General features: G+C 24.8%; 1 protein-coding gene across 21 annotated transcripts in view; it reads right to left on the minus strand.

Annotated features, from left to right (window-relative positions):
• Positions 1–8,553: 8,553 nt before the first annotated feature.
• Positions 8,554–23,393, minus strand: part of LOC103575949 (calcium/calmodulin-dependent protein kinase type II alpha chain) — a 47,861-nt gene continuing 33,021 nt past the window's right edge. For 2 of the 21 annotated variants that reach the window (XM_053741633.1, XM_053741636.1), the window contains exons 12-19: positions 20,749–20,805; positions 17,526–17,672; positions 14,369–14,518; positions 12,830–12,892; positions 11,878–11,953; positions 11,658–11,752; positions 11,184–11,307; positions 8,554–10,506 (exon numbers count right to left, since the gene is read on the minus strand). In XM_053741633.1, the coding sequence (XP_053597608.1) occupies positions 10,374–10,506; positions 11,184–11,307; positions 11,658–11,752; positions 11,878–11,953; positions 12,830–12,892; positions 14,369–14,518; positions 17,526–17,672; positions 20,749–20,805 (845 nt within the window). In that variant the 3' untranslated portion in view covers positions 8,554–10,373. Of the gene's footprint in view, positions 10,507–11,183; positions 11,308–11,657; positions 11,753–11,877; positions 11,954–12,829; positions 12,893–13,713; positions 13,912–14,368; positions 14,519–17,525; positions 17,673–20,748; positions 20,806–23,393 lie in introns of those variants that run through there. The other 19 variants (XM_053741641.1, XM_014444273.2, XM_014444271.2 and 16 more) reach the window with 14 other exon arrangements.

Below are 23,393 nucleotides of genomic sequence, written 5' to 3' on the forward strand. Positions count from 1 at the left end.
CCGAAACCCCAAATAAGTACCCGTTAGAGTTTTTCGACTTGTCGCCGGGTACGCTAATTAAAGAAGCTCGGACTTCTGTCCCAAAATTAATTAAGTGGGGAGGCCATTTTCCGGAAGTTTCCGAAAATGGCCGAGCTGAAAATATATAACAACAGGACAACCGCAAAATCGGGAGAGAGTCGGTCGAGCCGACAAGCCTAACGGACGTCCATCTGCCATGAGCTTTCTCCAGAAGACCGGAAACCAAGGAAAGCCCAAGGGAAACTAGAGAGACGCCAACAGTATCATCCGGTGAATAAGTGTTAAGTTTAATGTTAATATCGAAGGGCTGTGCATATATATTAATTCTCGGCAGGTAAGCCAGAATTATTAAATTAACTTACATTGAGAATAAAGTTATTAGAAGTATTAACAACTTTGTGTCTTGAATAGAGCAAATTCTCGGCGAGGAAGCCAGAATTTATTGTAAAGAAATAAAATAATAATTAACCAGGTGTTTGGTAAAATAATTCTCGGCAGCGAGGCCAGAATTTATAATAGTTATTTAGTCCTTGTTGTATTATAAATTAATCGGTAAATTAATAACATAAAACTTACAAGACTGAAAATCAAGTGCTATGAAAATCGCGATGAAAGATTGAGATTTTAAAATTGAGAATAATAAGTTGATGTCCGAAAATTGTTAAAAGAAAATCTAAAGTTTAACGCGAAGAGAAAAAGATACGAATTCGAGAGAGATAGCGTCAGTTATTCGAGAAAGAAATCTAATACTTGATGCAAATTTTTACTGGTAAAATATTATAAATTAATTAAATAATTATATAAAAGAGAGAGAGTGAATTTAACTAAATTAAGTAAATTTAAAATATTAGTGAGAAAATTTTATATAAATTAAATTCGGTGTGTGTGTGTGTGTGTGAATTAAGTCCAGTGGACAAGAGAAAGATAAATTCAACGTGTGTGTGTGTGAAACGAAATAATTCCAGGGGAAATTTTAATTAAATATTTTGGAAATAATTGGATCCAGGGGATCCGGCAAGTTGCCAATTTTTATTTTAATAGATCCAGGGGATCAGGTCGGTGGCCAGTATTAAAGTCCAGGGGACTAAAATTTAATTAGATCAAGAGGATCAGGCCTGGGGCCAAGTTATAGTAATAAGTCCAGGGGACTAAATTTCTAATAGATCCAGGGGATCAGGCCAGGGGCCAATTAATTATTTTAATTTTATAAGGTCCAGGGGACCAAATATTTAATGTAATAAAGTCCGGTGAACTCAGGTGTAATAAATTAATTATAAGTGAAGTAAAACCCGGTGAGTATAGTTGTAGTGATAAATAAAATTGTTAATTATATTAATAAAGTATTGTGTGATAAATTTAATTCCTCATCCTATCTTACTCTCATAAAATTCAACGACCCTGAAATTAATTTAATATAACATCTCCGGTTCTGGAAGGCCGAGTCTTACCTTCCAGTGGCGCCCTTATTAACAACTATTAATAAAGGGGCCAAACTTGGCAAGGATGAAAATTACCCTGTTACAACCCCCACCCCCCAAATTCATTTTTTTTTTTTAATAAACGATATTTTTCTATACCCCCTCTGACACTTTTTTATTACAATCTTGTCCATATCTTCGAAGATAAATTTCACTAAATTTAACACAATTTTAAATAACGTTCATATGGCCAATTAAAACCAGGGGGCCGAGGCTCGGATTACTCGACGTAGGGTGTGGGCGCGGGGAGGAGGTGTGGGATCTATAACTGACTCCCACGTTTGACGTCTGTAAAAGTGAAAAATTGATGAAAAAAAATTTGGAAATTTTGAAATATTTAGAAATTTTTCAAAGTCTCTTTCAAGTTTTAATAACGCGCACAAATGTTTTGGAAACAGTGTAATGGGTAAACAGCTATTTGGTGAACAAAAGAGCGTTCGCCAAGATAGCACTGATATCCCTCGCGGACTTGGAATCATTGTAAAATTACAGTCAAATCACAGTGAATTCACTTTCATCGTAATTTGACGGTGTATTTACGGTGATTTCATAGTGAATTCACAATGATTTTGTGCCATTTTGTCATTGTGATTTAGTAGTGATTTCACTGTAATTTTACTGCAAGTTTAAAGTAAATTAATGGTAATTTTCCCATGATTCTACAGTACAGTAATGGTGATTTCAACATGATTGCACAGTAAATTTACCTATAGTTTTATAGTGATTTTAGAATAGCAAAATAAAAGTTGTTCAAACATTCTTCAACTTTTTATGTCCTTTTTTTAAATAAACTGAATATTTGAGTCATTATGGCCATTTTTACCTGTCGTTTGTATTATATTTTTTTTATTTCAAAGTTCTCTGAACACTTAAAAATTTTCAAGATGTGTTTTGAGAAATAAGTTTAATGGAAAAAATTGCAAAAAGCTTCAAAGTTTGATATTATAGAATGACAAAAAAAAATAAAAAATGGTAGTCATTAAAAATTTTTGTTTTTTTTTTATTTAAAAACAAAATTGATGGTAGGTTTTAATAATTTTTTTGTATTTGTTTCCTCAGTGACTTTCCAGTAAACGTACAGTAAATTCAAAGTTAATTCACTATATATTTACTGTAAATGTACTGTATATTCACTGTGAATTTACTGTAAGTTTACTGGAAATTTACTGTGGATTCACTGTGAATTGGCTGTGGTACCACACTAAAATCACTGCAATACCACTGTGAGGTAACTATGAATCGACTGTGATAACATAATAAGATCACTGTAAACCCACTATCGAATTACTGTGAGATAACCATAAAACTACAGTGACCAAATGGCACAAAATCATGGTGATTTCACTGTAATTCCAGGTCCACGAGGGATGCTCCATATAAATATAGATTTATTTCTCATGAGATTTATTTCTCATTAAATGCTCACATTGATAGATGTTTAAGTGAATGAGCAAGGGAAGAGCCCCCCCCCTTTGAGCCCCCCTGTTGGAAATACCCTACCATAACACAGACGTTTCTTGTTCATTATGATGTCCGTTAGTAGAAAGAGCCATATAAAGTCCCAGGAATAATTTATTTTTTAATCTGAGACCCAATACTAGGTCTGGGTGGAGATGATTTTCCATAAAGAGTAGCCCGCAACTTTGCTTCTGTTGGAAGTAACCCATCATACCATAAACTTTTTTTGTTCATTACAATGCTCTCTAGTAGGAAAAGCCACAAAAAGTCCTGGGAATAATTTATTTTTCGAGTTAAGACCGATATAAGGATTTGCCAGAGATGGGTGGAGATCGTTGTCTATGAAGAGTAGCACGTAACTTTGCTCCTGTTGGGAATAACCCATTACCACACTAACGTTTTTTTTTTTTTATTATGATGCCTTCTAGTTTGAAATGCCATAAAAAATCATGGGAATAATTGTTTTTTTGAGTGAAGACCTATTTGAGCGTTGGTGGAGATGGGTCACGCTTTGTATGTTAACGGTTGCCATGGAGACCGTTGCCATAGCATCGATCCCTATGGAAACTGTTGCTATAGCAACGTCCGCTGTGAATACTGTTTGTAGAATGAAAGAAAGTAGCGAAGAACAGATGATTTTTTAAAATCGTAAACATTTGACACAACTATGTCGAGGTCATCTTGAGGTCATATTTCTGGCTATCAATCGGCCGTTTTTTTTTCGAGTCTACCTACTGATTGATATCCTACATCTGCTTTGAGCCGTTTCAAAGTAAAATGAAAGAAAAAATGAAGAACTGATGATTTTTATCATCTTCGACCACAGACACAAACACGTTGATTAATCGGTGGTATTTCTCTTTTTTTCACCATTGTAAAATCTTTTGAAGATATTCCTCTAGAAAATTAAACGAATGTTCAATTTTGATTAACTTTTATATTTTTTCATCGCTTATATTTAATACAATTTGATCGGTCATGGACTGATAAATTTTTTTGTTTAAGAAGAGGAGATAGTTTAAATGTTCGATTATACAATGAAGACAATACAATAGGTACTTTATAATTTATGTAAGGTACTTGATACTCTTGGAAGTATGACAATGTTAATGAATTTTCAATACCTTTGTTAAAATATTTAAGAGGATGTAATGCACCCACATGATCTTTGTATTGTTCTCGATGTTGTTGTATTCCCTTTTAAATAAAAATTTTCATTTGTAAAGTAAATTTTAATCTTCAAGTGAAATATTTTACATTGCAGTTAGAAATATATCATAAAATAAAAATATTAATAATTATTTAAATACGTGATAAAATTTGTCAAATTGTCGTATACGTCCGATGTCAAGAGTTGAAATTTTTATTGGTGATGATATAGAGGATTTCGTATATTTTAAAATTTGTTCTGTTTGAGATCCCATCTTATTATCACACGGTGATATATTTTTAAAACTTGATTAATTTATTATTCTCATTTAATTTAATCAGTAATTTTTTTATTTTTATTTATTTTTTAAATAAATAAAGACATGGAAACAATTGAAAACCGACATCTGTGAAATTGCTAAAATATATAAAGATTATCACAGCAGTCATAACCGATAATATGTAACGAACCTAATACGGATATATATCGGCGTCGAAGTGGAGGTGATTCCTTTACGATTCTTTAACGCCGATCAATGAACCGATTGTCAAAAATGATCGCTGTGACAACCAACCCGTGAATTAACAATATTCGGCTCTCCTGTGCAGCAAAAAATGTGGGAGCGCGATAACTTTGACTGAGTATCCATCTCCTAAACCAACAAACATACGAGTTATACCCGATAGCAAACATCTGATAGCGCCAAATGTACATGGATATTATTCATTTATTACATTGTAACAAATTCAAGTGTAAAAGTGGCTCTCGAGAATTTTGATGTTGAGATTGAAAATTTCGTAAAATTTTCATTCTTGACGGTGTAGAAATTTTTAATTGACACCGTCTAAATTCAACACGGTATTTAGTGTAATTTTTACACTGTGTCATATATCCACTACACCGAGTTCAAAAATTTTTTACAATATATACTGTCCCTATGCTACTAGTACTATTGTAATTTTTTATGCAAAAAATATCTTAAAAATCTTAAATTGTATATATCTAAAAACGTGTTTTCATATCTGACGGAACAAATTTATGTTGTCTTGATTTTTTTCAGTGCAATCTGTACACGGAGAAAAAATTAAAGGAACTGTTCCTAGTACGTTTATGAAATATCATCCCATACCGTTATGGTAATGATTACTTGGGATTATAGGATATAGACCCATACTTTTTGGGAAGGTTTCCATAAATATGGTAACAATTCCTATCATTATGGTAACAGCTCCCATATCGCATGTGAAAGAATCATGGTAATGAATACCATACTCATAGGAATAGTTTCCATAAGCAAATAGGAACCAATCCTATAACCACATTGGAACAGTTCCTAAGCGTATATGGTAATGGTTACCATAATATTATGGTAATCATTCCCATAATGTATTGGAATTATTACCATAATATTATGGGAATGGTTACCATGCGGTATGGGAACCATTCCCATAATATATTGTAACTGTTACTATAATTTTCTCTCCGTGTAGATACACTTGGTAAAAATTATTAAACTAAATAATAGTATAAATGAGGAATGGAAAGTGTTAAAATTGTACAGATTAAGTTAATTTTTTTTTATTATAATAGAGAATGATTTTTTTTGAACACATAGTAATTGTAACTTTTACAAAAGCTATTATTTCGTAAAATTTAACAATATACAAATCAATTATTTAACAAAATAATTTGAAATAGTACATAGTGCTTAAAGATAACGCTTGTATGCGGGATATGAAACTTTGAGGGACAAAAATAATATATTTTCTTTATTATTAATAATAGTTTAATGAAGAAACTTTTAATTAGAAATTGATTTTAATACAATTAAAACAGTGCTCTGAAATGAATATTCGATATATCACTTGAGTAAATTCAAAATGATAATGTATATGTTTGAAAAAGCAATTTGTTTGCTTAAACTAAAATACATAATTAACAAATTTATATAATTATTAATCGAGTTATAAATATTAGTTATAATATTTGTAAAATACCATATTTTTTATTTTTTTATTTATTTATTTTTTTTTTTATTTTGACAATATTAACAACATGGTCTTATTTTATAAGATAATGTTATCATATAAGTTGTAGTAAGAAATAACTACGAGTAAAAAAAAGACAATGTTTAAATATGCCTCTTGTTGGCCATGAAATTTATTTAAAATTTATTAAATACTTAAATATTGATACTAAATGTATTTTCATTTTATTTTTCTAAACACTGTAATTCGTGCGGCCATAGATATATAGATATATATATATCTATATAGTAGGAATAAAAAATAATGGAAGTAATTATTTATATAATTCCTATTATAAATATTTTTTATTTATTTATATAATTCTTCTTTATGTAGCATGTAGATAACATGTAAACGAATTATTTTTAAACAGTAAGAAAACAATAGTTATAATCAATTTTATACAACAATCACACTTTAGAAGCAATATAATATATAATTATTGTAGAAATAACTATAATTTTGTTTATTTTTGAATTTTTTTTTTTATTAATATATAGTATATCTGTAAGATGATAAATTATATGTTTATCTTTAGTAACTTTTCGAATTATATTTATATGTATATAGATGGCAAAAGTGATTAAATTTTTTTAAGATTGCGACTGAATTTGTGACAACTATGGAGAATGTACGAACGTGTAGAAATGCTTAGTGTTATTATTTTTAATATTATACCAATAACGAAGTAAATTCGATAAAAATTTAGTAATTATTAATTTTTATTTTTTTTTTTTTTTTTTTTTTTTTTTTTTGTAGGTTTAATTCTATATTCACTTTTATTTATATTAACTGTAGATTCATTTTTAATTTTAATAATTTTTCACTTTTACTTTTACTTTTCAAATATAATATTTATATATGCATGTATTACTAATCATATGAAAGAGAGATTTGACAAAGAGTGTAAATTAAATGCTTATTTTTAAGTATATAAATATATATATGCATAGTTTTTTTTCAGTAGTTTATATCAGAGCTGATTAATACGTATTAGATTGTATAAAATAAAATCGATAATGTTTTTACTGATTAAATACAACTGAAAGTTATTATGAAATGTAATGTTAAAAAAATACATATCGAAAAAGATGAGTAATAAATTTGTGGATTCAAGGGTATCTTAATCATTTATTTATTATTTTTTTTTCATTCAAAATTAGTAATAAACTTTTGATCAATTAAATTCGTGTATACCAACTTTTTTTGTAAGAAATTTAATTCTCTAAAAAACTATGGTAGAAAGATTTCCTGAGATCGTCGTTTACAACGATACGGCAAAAAATATACTAAAAAATTTTAATCTTTACGAAACACTGGTAAATTTATGAATCAAATGATCATTTTTTTTTTGTCAATTATCTATTTTTTTATATTATCTTAAATATTTTTAGTAGTAGTTAGTATTTAATGATAATAAAAAAAAATCAATTCATCGATTTTAAATTCAACTCTCAATTATATTCGCATACATATATATATATATATACATATATATATATATATATATATAGATAATAAAAATCTGATAAATAAATTAATATAAATGTAGCTATAATTTTTCTCTTTTTATTAATTATTAATTTAAATTTAAAGACTTACTTACAACTCTCATCAGAATCCATCTAATGATAATGTCAAGATACGCCATACTATTACAATAAAATTGCATTATTTAACGTTTGTTTTTATTTATTTACGACCAAGCACAGACTGAAGAGCATTTATTTTTTTTTTTGTTTAATTTTTAAATTACGATCGCACATACATAGTTGATATATAACGCAATAATTATACTAATAATAACAACAACAACAATATAAATAATAATAATAATAATAATTGAAAAAACTACAGCTCTTTAAATTACAGTAATTGTAATAAAAAAGTCGTATTTTTTATTTATAATCAACTATTTAATAAATGAAATAATTATTAAATAAGACATATAATAATTATAATTAAGAAATAACAAATTATCTAAAAAAAAAAAAAAAAAAAAAATAAAAAATAAAATAAATATATGGAAGAAAGTTCTGTACAACTATATGTTTTTAAATAACTTTGCCTCGCCTTAAAATAATTAATAACTACAATATCATTAGCAATACTTATTATCATTGAAACTAATAAAAAATAAATATATATTTAGTTTATTACTTGAATTAACTAAAAAAATTCAATATTATAATTAATCGATTTGATAATAAATTGCATCACGGACCAATGCATTATTCGCTTAGACGGGCAAAGGTGGACAGATCTAACAAGCCTGAACCTCTCTGGAAGGAACAGCGATATGAGAAAAAAAAAAGAATAAGAATAATTATATTAAATAATGAGCCAACCCAACAGACAATAAAGGCTTGGTAGTAAAAGATCAAGTCATGTTTATAACAATCAATCGTGCGTTATATCATTTTTTTTTTTTTTTTTTTTTTTTTAATACTTCTTTTGCGTATATATAATTAATTCATTTCAATTTGAATTTTTTCTAGTAATAATATTTAATGTTAATGAGATTAATTTTAGTTACTTAACATTATGATAAAAGACTTGGGCGCCGTTTAATACTAATATTTATTTCATATAAATAACATATATAATATTTAAAAAATTTTTTTTAATTGATTTAGAAAGACGTGCGCACATGAGTGATAATATATAATTACGAGTTTTAAACGATTAATAACAAGCTTAGAAGTATATATTATTTTTCATTTTTGTTTCAAAAGTCCTTAACTTTTATAAACAAAAAAAAAAAAAAAAAAAAAAAAAAAAAAAAAACAAACAAACAAACAAAAAAAATATGTCGATATTTGTTTAATAAAGATTATTGGGAGTCGATCAGGCATTCGATTAGTTTAAAAGTCGATATGTTCGACTAATTTAAATAAAAATAATAAATAATATTTTATCGCACATTTTACTTAGGTCCCGGTCCACGTGATTGTTTCGCTCTATATATTAATTTATCGAATTCAATTACGCCATCTTACTTTATACGCCATCAAAGTACTTACACAATCTTTAAAACTCAAGGTGCGTTATTAATGTATACGATAAATGTAAATGTAATTATCCCAAAACTACAATCACACCACAAAGATGTTGCTGTTAATATGCATCTATATGAATCTTACAATCACACTGCGATGTGTAAGTATTTTACTAGCGTATAATAAAGATCTATAAGGCTTAAATATTTCCATATCATATAATCGTGTAGTTTTTTATTTACTTTTTTAAATTTTTTATTCTTCCTTGATTTATTGTATTGATTACAGTCTTGGCGAGAGTCACTTATCAAGTATAAGACTCTAGGCAAAGTTTTTCAGGTTTTAATATCTCATTTTGTTTTATTTATTTATTTACTTTTTTCTTTATTTTTTTTTTTTTTTTTTTATTTTTCGTTTCATATTTTTATATAAGAGTCGTAACTACATGGCACGTTGGTCGATATCAAGGCTCGATCGGGCCAAAAGTTTTTCTATTGCGACTCCCTAATTAAATTTGTTACTCTAACTAATAAAAAATATTAAGCAGACTTCGTTAATACTCGAGTCTTATCGACGATAATGCATATTGTTATAATAAAGTCAAAGATTAGTACAGATAAGGTATTGGTGCATTGTTATCATTGAGCTATTAAGATATTTTTTTAGAAAGTATACTTTTTTCAATGTACAAAAAAAAATGTACTGTCGAAAAAATTTTAATTTTATACCGATTCTGAACTAATCTATGTCTAAATATGCTTCATATTTTTCTTTTTAGCATACCTTTTTTTTTTCCTTTCATTTTTGTTTCTTGTTCTCTGTTTTTTATATTCATTATTTAGTTGGCTTTGGTAGTTATAGAGACTTGTTAAGAAGATTATCGTCATATTGAAAACATTCATAAAGTTGAGCTTCAATGTGCTCACGATTAAAAATAATAAAGAAGATAAATTGTGACACATTGTCGTTAAAAGTTTTTTTTTATTAATTATTTATTCAAAAATTTCTCTCTTTTTTTCTCTTTCTTTCTTTCATTCTCTCTTTCTCTCTCTTTCTTTCTTCATCTTTTTTTTTTTTTTTTTTTTTTTTTTTTTCAGAAGATTATAATATCATCGGCATAAATGACACAGCACACTAATTATTTTTAAGTACTCATCGAGATCTAATTTTAATGAATGCTTTATCAATAAAAAGTATATATTATGCATATTATTAAGTTTAATAATTTATACCAGATTTTTTATTTATGATTGCAAGAGAAAGGCGAAGGCCCAGTCACTGCACTTCGATGGAAGTGCACATTCTGCCATTTGTTATCCTTTTTCTGCCACACACGACTCTCTTCACTTTGCTGGGTATGCGCTACACCTTGTCTAAAATTTATATGTAATTTTTTTTTTTCAATTTGTAAGGATAAATTAAAAAAGGTGTGTAAATAATGTAAACTTATAAATTATTTGTGCCTAATAAAAAATTAATTTTCAATTCGAAATTCGAATTGATTAATTTGAAATATTTATAATTTTTTTAATTATTTTAAAAATTAAAATTATTCGTAATAATATATTACACACCAAGGGAAAAAATAATGACATTCTAATTTGCGTGTGTAATTACCTGCAAACACATGGATTGGAACGTTCTATTTTCCTGTATAATATGTATACAATTTTTTCCCAGACCAAATGATAAAAATTAACTTATTATATACATAAACTACGGAGAGAAGTAGGACATCCCAATATTCGTGTTTGTTGCTAAAAGAAGCTTTTCTTCCTTCGTGTCTAATATACTATTATAATTTAACACAAGTTAAATAAAAATGTTAATGTTTCAAATTAAAACCAAATATTCGAATTACAATAGCATAATGTGAAAATTTAAAAGCAATTCGGAAACTAACATATAATTTTAATTTAAAAAATTATTCGATTTGAATTTTTAGTCAAACAGTAATATTTGATTCGAACACTATTCGCACACTAATTTTTTATTTATTATTTTATAATAAGTTAAAAGATAAATATAAGTTAATATAAATACAACTTACTTGTCTACAAATTGAGTAAGTCTGACATAGGCAATACAAGCAGCATCTTCACCAAGTAAATGCACATGAGGGTTGAGAATTGTCGTATTGACAGCCTTGCAACTCGAATTCTTCCCCAGGACTGCTTGAGTATTAAATTTTATTGTTACACGATAGTTAAAGAAATATATATATGAATACATAAGAGTTTAAAACTCTCTATATAAACTTTTATTGACAGATAGCCAATTATTATTATTTTTTTAAAAAAAGAAGCAATAATATATAAAAAAAAAAAAAAAATATTTATTTTTAAAAAATAAAAAATAATGATATAATATTTTATAAAGCTTGAGTTTGATAAAATTAAATTAAAATATAATATAAATATTGAATGTAAATTTAAATTGTTAATTTGATAAATAATAAACTAAACAATGTTAGTGCAGAATAAATTTTGTTAACTAAATGGTGACGCAAACTAGGCATAATTACCATTATCAAAGTAAAATTTGTGAAAGTCCATTCCTTCGACTAAATTACCTAAAGCCTCTGGTTCAAATGCAGTTAGATGTGGATCACAGATTTTCCTATACAAATTGTTAGCATAAAAATATTTTTTATTTATATAATTATTATAAATATTATTATTTAATATGAATTTCATAAATATTTATTGAATGTTGTTAGTGATGTTAACTCTTGATGGACTTACGTGTAACCCTCGAAGTCACCGGTATTAATACTTTCAATGAGCTGTTCAGTCATCTTGATAATCTCCTGCCGGCGAGCTGCAATTGTCAATATTTCACAGTCAGTAAAAATATGTGGTTTTTAAATTTGAAACTCTTTTCGGTAAATTGCACAGCACAACAGCCACATGCATGAATTTTTAATACCTACATCCTATCCACGCCATTACGAGTTTTCGTCGATTTCGTTTTTATTTTTTATTTTTTTTTAATCAATAATTTATTATTTTAATTTTACTATGAATAAAAGCAGGGCTTTGTATGATTATCGTGATTCTTAATTACCTCAAATACTATAATATTTAATAAAAATAATAAAAATAAAATTATATTTATATAATAATTATTATCATTGTGCCAAATATATTTAATTGACGCGTGTGAGTTAAACCTATAGATAGTGTAAATATACAAGAGTGGAGTCGCGATGTGATTTAATTAATGTTTCAATATAATTTTATGTAGCTAATACTATATCTAATTGAAATAAAAAAAATAATTATCTAGTTAAAAACGCGTTTTTTTTTTTTTTTTAACTATACCTATAAAAAATAAAACTTATTGCTTGTAAGACGCGTAATAATATAAACCGCTCATCGATTTGTCGACCAAGTCAGAAATAAAATTTAAAAAACTCTAATAATAATCATCATTTATAGCTTAATATATTCATTGGAAAATTTTCTACTTTTATTCAAGATATTTGACGATAACTTTAATTTTTTAAATTTCAATATCAGGGTCCGGCTAATTAAAAAATACCTCGACAGTTGTATCTAAACATACTTGCAATTAAATTTTTTTACAATTTTTTATAAAAAAAATATTTTTTTTTTTATTTACAAATTTCGGATTTCGCCGACAATCAATAAACGGTTCCAATAAAAATTCTCATCTACGATTAGTGCGCGTTACCTGAGCACTGCGAGTTTGTTGAGAGCTGGCTGCAGGTCTTGACGGGACACATGATTCTTATTTCTACAAGCATATACCTTCCTCATTAAAAGACACATTTTTAAGTCTTATTACTTTTTTTTATTGCTTTGTTTTTAATTATCATATGTTGTTTTTTTTTCTTCAATTGTGTACAAGCGATTACACTTATCTAAATAAACGTATGGTCGAATTTTATAAAACAATTTTGTTTTATTAAATGTAACTTTTTAATTGATAATATATATATATATATATATATATATATATATATATATATATTTAAAAATATATTTTTTTTATTTTTATTTTCGACCATGGCGTTATTTTAAAAATCAAAAATAAGCAGGAATTCGTTATGATTGTCTCTTCACTTTTTTTGAGGCAATAAATATTTCATTTTTTTATATGATAATTATATTTATTTATTTATTCATTTATCTTTCTGCATTTATACTTAATACAGTACGTAAATAATTTAGTTAATTTGTATTTAATAAAATAAACATATTTATATAAATATGTAGTTTTATTCAAATTATTATTTTACCAGAATTATTCAACGAAAGATTTTAATTCGTAACTAAACTATAACCTTTTTAATTTAATATCGATTTATAACGATCATTAATTATACATAATTATCCGTTTTCATAAATTGTCGGCACATTTATTTAATTTTCATTTATCTTTCAATCTAAAATTAACTATCATGTACAATACTTATAAATTTCCATAAATATTAATAATAACATTATCATTTTATTATACTAAATTAAATATTCATTTCAAATAATTTTCGGTATATTAATTATTCTATTGTAAATTAATATATATATTAATAAAATAAATTTATTTCATCGATAATAATAATTCGGACGATGCTTCGAGTGAAGAATTTTAAATTAAGCTACATTTTTTACGAGAAAAATTATTTTGTTGTTGTTGTTGTTGTTGTAATAATTTTGTACTTGGTAAGACACCATCCGATAAAGCATCCTTCTTACCGTCTTCCACCTCACTGGAAACATTGCTTGCTCGACGATTGTTATCCATAGGATCTTCTATTCTTGATAAAGTATGTAGTGCCACATTACAATCATGACCCATGTGTTAGTCACGTTAACAAGAAATTGTTAATAGTTGTAGTGTAGAAGCAGTAGAAGAAGCAGAAGTAGAAGAAGAATAAAATAGAAGAGATGTATAGCGTAGTCATGCGTGTTGGTTACATACAAAGAGATTAATAAAAATAGTGAGATGCATTATAGCAAATTTATGCACAAATAAAATATGATAAATAAATAAATTAATTAATTAATTAATTAAATTATTAGTGCAACAAAATAGTAAAAATAAGTATTTAGTGACATTTAACTTTGTTTAGTAAATAAGAAAGAGCAAATTTATAAATATTTGTAGACCGCAGTTACAAAATTATTTTTATGTAAGAAAAAAGGGATACAATTATACAATCAACTTCTAAAAAAAAAAAAAAAAATGCATGATATGAAAATTACAGACCCGTAACTGATGAGTTGCGTTGTCGTGGGGGACTGTTGACGCTCATTATTGATGGAAGTGATGACATTATACCCGTTTGACTATTTTGACTGTTTGTACTAGTACTTCCTCCACTGCTACTGCCGTTACTGTTGCTGTTTCCATTGTCAGCTAATCATGCAAACAACCACATACCGAATATGATAGGAAAATCAGTTAACATTCCGAAAACTGATTTAAAAAAAAAAAAAAAAAAAAAAAAAAAAAAAAAAAAAAAAGTCTTACATTATATTAATTTAAACATTTTTCTTTCGATTCTAATGGAGAATGAAATCAGTACATTACACACCAAGAAAGGAAAGTAGGGATAGAAAATTTCAACCCTCGTGTGTAATATTGCTTACACAATTCAAATACAAGAGTAGCAACACACATGGAATGGGACGTCTTAACTTAACACTCCGTGGTGTGTAGATTATTTTTCATTAAATCTGCACCTGAAAGTTTAAATTTTTGCGCCTTTGTTTTCGGGATAAATAAAGCATGCGCTAATCTTCATTATCTATGTTCTCATAAGAGAAAAAGATAAGTATATACGTCATTTTTTTTCGATAAACAGAGGTGAAAATTTCAACTTTCAAGTGCAGATCTGATTAAAAATAGTATACACACCAGGGAGACAAGTAACGTCCCAAACACGTCCCATTCCATGTATTTGCCACCCTTGTAACTGGCTTTTGTAGGCAATTACACAAACGGGTTAAAAAATCCTATTTTCTTTCCTTGTTGCGTAATATATTTACTAAAAATTATTTAATGTAAGACATTTATCATTAAATTTTTTGCTTGTGGCATGCTCAGAATACAATTGGGATTATTGTGACTTAATTTTTAAAAATTTTATTTTCTCGAATTTTCATGATAGCAAATTTACGTACATAATTTTTATTATATTTATCCTTGTCACTATGTCACTATACCTTACCGTCTATTCTCGATTAGGGAATCAGCTCTATTTCTAAATAAACATTAACAATCTACGTATTAAAGGATAATAAAAAAAATAGTAAATAGCTTGTATACTAAACGTAAAAAAAAAAAAAAAAAAAAAAAAAAAAAAAAAATAACAAGATAAACATTCTTGATTGAAAAATTTACTTTATTGAAACTGGTTATTAATAACAAATATTTTTGTCTAAAAAATTTCATATTTATTATTCAAAAAATTGTCTTGAAATTAAAAATTATTCATTCTTTATTAATGTGAATTACTAAAAATTAAATTTTAACATTACTCTTTTAAGAAATTTAATTTTCAATGATTCTTTTTTTTAGTCAGTGTTTAAATGAGTGACTTTGTTCTTGAATTTGCATACTTGTTGCTAAAAATTTTTAAATAGTAAAATTCTTTTTTTTTTTTTTTTTTTTTTTTTTTTTTTTTTTTATAATTATGTAGTAATGAGTAACTCTATTAATTTATTGTAAACTTTCAGTGATTATTTTTACTTATTACGATAATAATTTAATTATATAATAAAATTGATATTTGTTATTAATAATAGTGATAATATTTTCTATTTGAAAATTTAACTTTATTGAGAAAAAATATATAAACAGAATGAAAGAAAAAAAAAAGCTAAAGGTTAATTTTATTATTATTTACGTAAAAATTAAATAATATGAAGCAGTTAAGAATAATATTTATTTTAATAAATAACTCGTGAAATAGGATTGTATGTGATTAATAATATTTATATACATATAATGAATAACATGCCTGGTGTAATAATTATTAAAAGTGAATATCGAATAATAATACTAAAACAATTTTATACTGACTTTCGATGAGATTTTTGTTAAGAAACAATATTTCAGTAGTTTTTTTTTACCTTACTGATATCAGCTTAGTTTCGAAGCATCGTCAGACTGATCGATGATCAATATAATGCCGGTTGAGTTTAGTATTTATTTAAAATTATTGGAAGGATAATTTTTATATATTTATACACGGATAGAAAACATGGTAATTTTTACCATTTTGCTAAGAAGAAATTAATCTGTAAACATAGTAAAAATAACCATGTTGACATAGGAAAAATCTTCATGTCAACATAGTAAAAAATGCTATGTTGCACGGGAATAGTCCACAAGAAGATAAAACCAACAAAATATCAAATATTTTGGCCATTATAATCATTTAGATCCTAAAGCGATAAAATAGAGATGTGTAAAGATTTTAAAATTTACAAAAATAGAGTTTCAAAGTTTTCGATAAATTTTTGTGTAATTTAATTAAAATTTTTTGTAGCTGTTCATCTACCAATTAACAAATTTTTTTATAAACTCAATTAATATAAACGTGTACGTAAAAGTCAATTACATCGTGTTTCCGACAGTATATAATCATCAACTCAATTAATTAATTTTGATTTACTTAATAAATTACTTAAAAAAAAAAAAAAAATCAGTTTACAAATATTTATTCATTTTTACATACATGGGAATTTCTACTCTGTTAACATGGAAATAATTTCCATGTTAACATTGAAATTGTTACTATATTACATAGTTATTTTTTAAATGTTGGTAAAGGAAAATTTACATTGTCAATATAGAAATAATTCATATGTTGACATAGTAAAATTTACAACGCCAACAAAGGAATTTTTCCCAGGCAAAATTGGAAAAATTTCCATTTTTTTCTTTCCGTGTATGAGAACATGTTCTACCTTATTTAAAATAAATATTTAACGTTCAATATAAAGCAAATATTATAGATGTTAATTTCCTATAAAACTTGTACATCGAGCTCCTAAAATATCCCTAACTTCTAACGAATTGTCGCACTTAATTATAACGCTTTAAAAAAATTTTGAATTAACCCTACACGGAAAAAAAAAAAAAATAGGCACTGCAACAGAATAAAATCCTGTTGCAGCGTATATTTTTTTTCCGTGTATATTAACCAATTATTTTAATCAATCAATTTGTTTGATTTATCATTTTTAATGATTCTTATCTATAACAATAATATTTAAGTAATAAAATAAAAATTTTAATTTTCAAGCATTAAAAACTTTGTATTGTTAATTTTAAAACCAACCAAAAGAACTCAATATTAGTAGTACCCAATAAATTTATATATTTTTTTTTTTCGTTTCAATAAACGAAAAATTACCTTGTGCTCCGTGAAGGAGTACTGCGGCAATTCCTAATGAGTTTCCAGGTCCCTGAATTTGTTTATTTCCTGCAGCGGCACCCATAACTTTTGAAAATATGGACGCAGCTGCGGGACTGCTCGGTGGTGTGCCCTGAGACGCGTAGCCTGTTTCACGGTATTAAGGAATCAATCAATATAATTTGAATAAATAATAAATAATAACACTGAAGGCTCAATTTCAATCAACTTAAAATAACATTTAATCAATTGATTTTGTATTTAATTTAAATTTAAATTATTAGTTTCAATATTTATATCAACTATAGATTTTAAAAACATTAAAATGAAAATTTATTGTTTTTATAATATTAAATTGATTAACAAAAATTATAAATAATACTTGGTCAAATTTTTCTACATAAAAATATATAATTAAAAAAAAATAACAATAAGCTGTAATTTAAATATTTTCAAATACTACTGACAATATTACTTTCTTTATCCAATCATTTGATAATTTTATTATTTAAATAATAAAATAAATCATTTATCAAACATAAAAATGCAATTAGTATATATTTATTAATTTGTTTTACTAAATAAAAGCATCAAATATTAGAATAGATGTATTTTATTCCTTTAATAAATATTTGTAAGTTATAAAAATTCTCAGGAGAATAATTGCAGGTACCTTTTTTTCGTAATAATTGGTAATTTATTAATAAAGAAAAGACATTGAGGTTATTGCTAATAATAGAAGTATTGAAAATAAAAAGGATTGAAACGAAGAAAATTGATCGAAAATGTGCTACGATGGTCTCAGCGCATTATATAAAAACAGAAAATATATATTTTACGTCGATTCTACACTAATATATATATATACACAAGAGCGATAAAATGGTCTACAAAAATAGAATTTATGACCATGGCCTAACTTGTTGTAAAATTTAACAAATCGTAAAAACTATGCATTATATTTTTAAAATTTTAATGAAAAGTTTATAAAAAAAAAAAAAAAAAAAAGACAAATTGGTTTTTGTCTGGTTTTTCGAAAACCGACTTTTTAAAAAAAAAATTTCGACGTTTTAAGGTCTTATAAGAAGCTATCCTGACTATTTTCAAGATATTGTCCGAGTGTATAAAAATATTATATAACTTTTGAATGGATTAACCGATTTGGATCTTTGATGTAGCGTTTGAAACGGTTTATCAATTCCTAGATTTTCTGAGAAATTGATTTTGATTCTAGTTTTTTTTTTAATCACAATTGTTAAACTGATTGATCTTACATTTTTTTATCGTTAGAGGGTGAAAATCTGGGTTGATATATATACCGCATCGGACATGAATATCTGTTGATGAGTTGAAAAAATATCGGCAACAAAAAGAATTGAAAAAATAACAATTAACATAATTTTTTAAATTTTCATAGCCGGAAATTTTTAGGCTGGCCAACAAAAGCAGGGTCAATTGTTTTCCAGATTTATTTTTTAGGAACAATAATATGTTAACTCACTATTATCAGATTGTTTAGATGTTCCAGGAGTACTAGAAGTCATAATAGACATGATGATAATTTTAAATTTACACTTATTAAAAAATTATCAAATAAATAATTTATAATTAATTTTAAAAAAAATAAGTATAGATTTATAATTAACAGATAACTTTATAACTACATTTTTAATGTAACATTATCGTAACGTTAATGAATATACACTGTGTTATTTGAGTAAATGAATGAACATATTCTTGAAACCGTCACGTCCCGTTTCAGAATACTAAAAGGCCAGCCAGGTCAGGTAGGATATTTTTGACAGTCTGTACAGTAGTACAGCTTGAAATTGTGATAGAGTAAAGACTAGTCAAATATAAAACATAGTCTTCTTAAATTTATCTCCCTTTAGCTCTAGCTCTAGATCAATTTGTCTCTTTTTTTATCATTTTTATACATCAACTCGTATGTATATCGTGTAATCATCGTCATTCTTGTTTTACTTATTCACAAATATATACAAATATTTCAGATTATATGCGTTTAATTTATTTTTGTTATAACGATGACTAAAAATAGTATTTTTGATGACGAGATTTAGTGATATTTTGTATTGAGTATGTAAGACCATCGATAAACATATTTTCTTACTTAAATTTATTTTTTATTTATTTAACTCTTGTTGATAATATTATTAGTTGGAATTTTTTAATTTAATTAATAAACAAGGCACACCGCTGATTATTTTTTAATTGCTCAATTTTTTTTTTTTTTATACTCGTGCAGACAATTTATGATTTTTTTTTAAATTAAATTAATAATAAAACAATGGTATTATTTTTTAATAGGATTTTATCATCACACCTTAATTTAAAAATTATATTCTAAATAATTATTTATTTTAAAAGGTTCAAAAAAAGTGTTAGACAGTCATTTTAAGATTGACTAAAATTTTAATAAGCTCACAAAAATGCTAATATTATAAAAGCTATTGGAATAAGAACGCTTTTATACGAAGCTCTTATTAACTAATTTGCAAATGTGTAGTCTTTCATCACTTTTTTTTTCTTCCTAATATAAATATTATGTGATAAAATGTGTATTTTATAATATTGTTTTATTTATTTTTAAATACTTTATTTAAAAAGCTTTTTAAATTAAAGTCAATCAGGGCTTCGAGCATTTTTACCATAAAAAGCAAAAGAATAATAAAATTAATTTAGTAAGAATGAATTAAATTAAAAAGTGAATCTTTAAAGCAAAAAATTTATATATGAAGCGTTGAAAATATTAAAAAGCATAACAAAAATTTATGCTCTGATATATTTAATTTATATTAATGTAATTATAAATGTAAAATAAACTGTTTAAAGACTTTAGTTATTTTTTCAACGCTTCATATTAACTTTATTTTGTTATTTAAGTTTAACTGTTAATTATAATTCACTGAAAATAAAAAAACTCTTAATAAAATTTTGCAAAAAAATAAAAAAAACTTTAAGCAAGTTATTTGTAAATTATTCTTTTTCCATTAATATTTCAACTAAAAATTTATATATATATATATATATATATATATATATATATATATATATATATATATATATATATATATAAATGTGTTAGTGTAAATGTGCGTAAATAATAGAATTTATATTTCCTGTAAACGTATGTAGATATTGTTATTTTTTTTTTTTTTTTCAATTTTTGTTGATTTTGTGAATTGTTCAATATCTGGGTTACCTTCAGGTTCTTTGGCAATGACCGTGCTGCTCCGGTCGACACCTCCCTTTTTATCCTCTGTACAACATATACACATATACATCACGTACGCATATACATTACACGTTTTAACACTAACTTCTATTTACAACTAATATGCGTTTCAATAATACTTAAACATATAAAATAATTTTTTTTTTTCTTATTTATTTAGATTTTTTCACTAAACTAAATAAATAATTATATTATTTATTTATTTATTTATTGTAAAAAAAATTAGTTAAACATTTTTTCTAATTTTGTAAAGTTATTATATTTTTGATTATCAATTAATGTAATTAAACATTTCATTATTAATTATTTCATTAATTATATTTTAAATGATCATTACATTAAATAGTAGAAGGAAAAATAGAAGATTATAACGAACAGACATGCAAGGCACAGGGGACACATGCGCTAAGCGGTTGGATATCAATCAACTTTTAAATAAATATATGTGAATGATACTTTAGAGTTTCTACTTATTATTATTATTATTATTATTATTTGAACTTTAGGGATTCCTAATTACTATCATTAGAACTAATAATTGTAATTTATTTAAACTTTCATCACTTAAATTGTTATTTTATTTTTTATTGGATAACATATAGATATATTTAAGACGCTTTAAAATTAATTAATTGTATATAAGGATCGATATAATTTCATTTGATAGATTTATTGTTGTGATTTAAATGCAAGTAGAAAGAATTCAACTTTAACAACAATAAAAGTGTTATATTTTTTTTCATCCGAATATACTCAAATAAAATAAATTACTTAATAAATAATATTGTCTATAGTATCCAATTTGATGATTATATATCTGGTATATATATATATTTTTATTTGGACAGTACAATTAAACAATAATTATTTTTTATACAGATAATCATGTTTATTAAAATATTTAAATATTTTAGGGCTGTGATGATTTAGTGCATTTTACTTTCATTAATAAAACCGATTTTTATTATTAGTCATTTTTTGTCAACTTAGTAGTTATCTGTATTACATAACTGTTATTTTAATTACTGTGTTCTTAAATAATTTCAAAGTTTAATTGAAAAATTTTTTGACTAAAATGATTTAGCAGTGCATTTTTCTACAGACAGTGCACGTTGAATATGAAATGTGAAAAGAATAATACACATAAAGAAGAATAAGACAGATAAAAAATATGAGTTATCAGTAAATAAAACCTATTCATTATTTCAGTGATAAATTAAAATACCGGTTTAAAACAAACTTGAATCAAAATAAATCATAAAAGTTGATTTTCAACTGTATCTACTTTTACCGTTAGATATTTTTTTTTAACTTTTTTGCTGATGCATATTTTTATTTACATAACTAGTGATTGTATTATATTTTTTAAAACATTAAAATTAAGGTGTGCAAGAAGTAAAAAAAAAAAAAAATTATTTTCTAATTATGTCATTTTATGTCGAATCGTTTAAAAGTCGATCTTGAGGCCATTTTTTAGTTTTAATTAATTTTGAAATGAAGATTTGTTATTTTATCAAGAAATTAAATTTTATCACAGGAATTTTTTTAAAAAATAATTTTTCTCGTTTATCAAATTTAAAAAAAAATTTTTTTTTAAAGTTATGTTCAGTTAATATTTAAATATCTTAAAAATAATTAAAAACAATAAACATTGTTTTAAATTTATTTAAAAGCTGATACTTGAGGTTATAACACTGATATATTATTTAAATGTGAGACATTCAAGAGATATGACATGTCTAAATAATTAACTATTTGCATAACGCACACCAAATACATTCTAGTTTTTTTTTCTTTTATTTTAACTTTTATAGTTAAAAAAATTAAAAACATTTTTTTTTTTAAATTTACTTAATAAATTTTAGTGATAGCGTTTAACTTCATAATTACCTACACAAATCTATTTTTAAATTTAATCTAAATGATAAATCATCATAACAATTAATTTTACATTGATTCGACATAGAATGACAATACAATAACTTATTATTTTAATCTTTACTGGTATAATGTTATTAAATTAAGTGCATTACATAATGTAAAGTGGTTATTTTATTAAATTAATCATATATAATTGTATATTATGATTTTGTAGTATTAGTGTAGTTTTGTAATTAAAAAAAAAAAAAAAAAAAAAAAAAAAAAAAAAAAAAAAAATTGTAATTTGTTTGTATTATATTTTTAGTGAAAGCTGTACATAAAAAATATCACGAACTAACTCTAAATTATTAATTTCCAATAATTTAAAATTAATTCCTTCTTTTTATAAGTAATGTTAAAAAAATTATTGAAAGTTGAAAAAAATTAATTAATATTAAATAGAATGAAAGAATATCAAATTGATTAAATTTATTAAACTTAATGATTTTAATGTAGCAATTATTGGTGTAATAAATTTTTCCACAAATTATATTCAAAAGTAAAAAATGTAATAAAGTGATAAGAATTGATTCAATATTGTATAAAAAAAAATTAAAGCATTACATAATAAAGTTATAATCATTTTAAAAAATTATCTTAAACGAAAATATTTTTGCTTTATTTTTGTTTTATTTATTTATTTATGAACAATTATTGAATTTTCGTTATCTATCAATTGTAAAAAAAAAGCA

This window comes from Microplitis demolitor, chromosome 8 (genome assembly GCF_026212275.2).
Source record: "Microplitis demolitor isolate Queensland-Clemson2020A chromosome 8, iyMicDemo2.1a, whole genome shotgun sequence".
Taxonomy (NCBI): Eukaryota; Metazoa; Arthropoda; class Insecta; order Hymenoptera; family Braconidae; genus Microplitis; species Microplitis demolitor.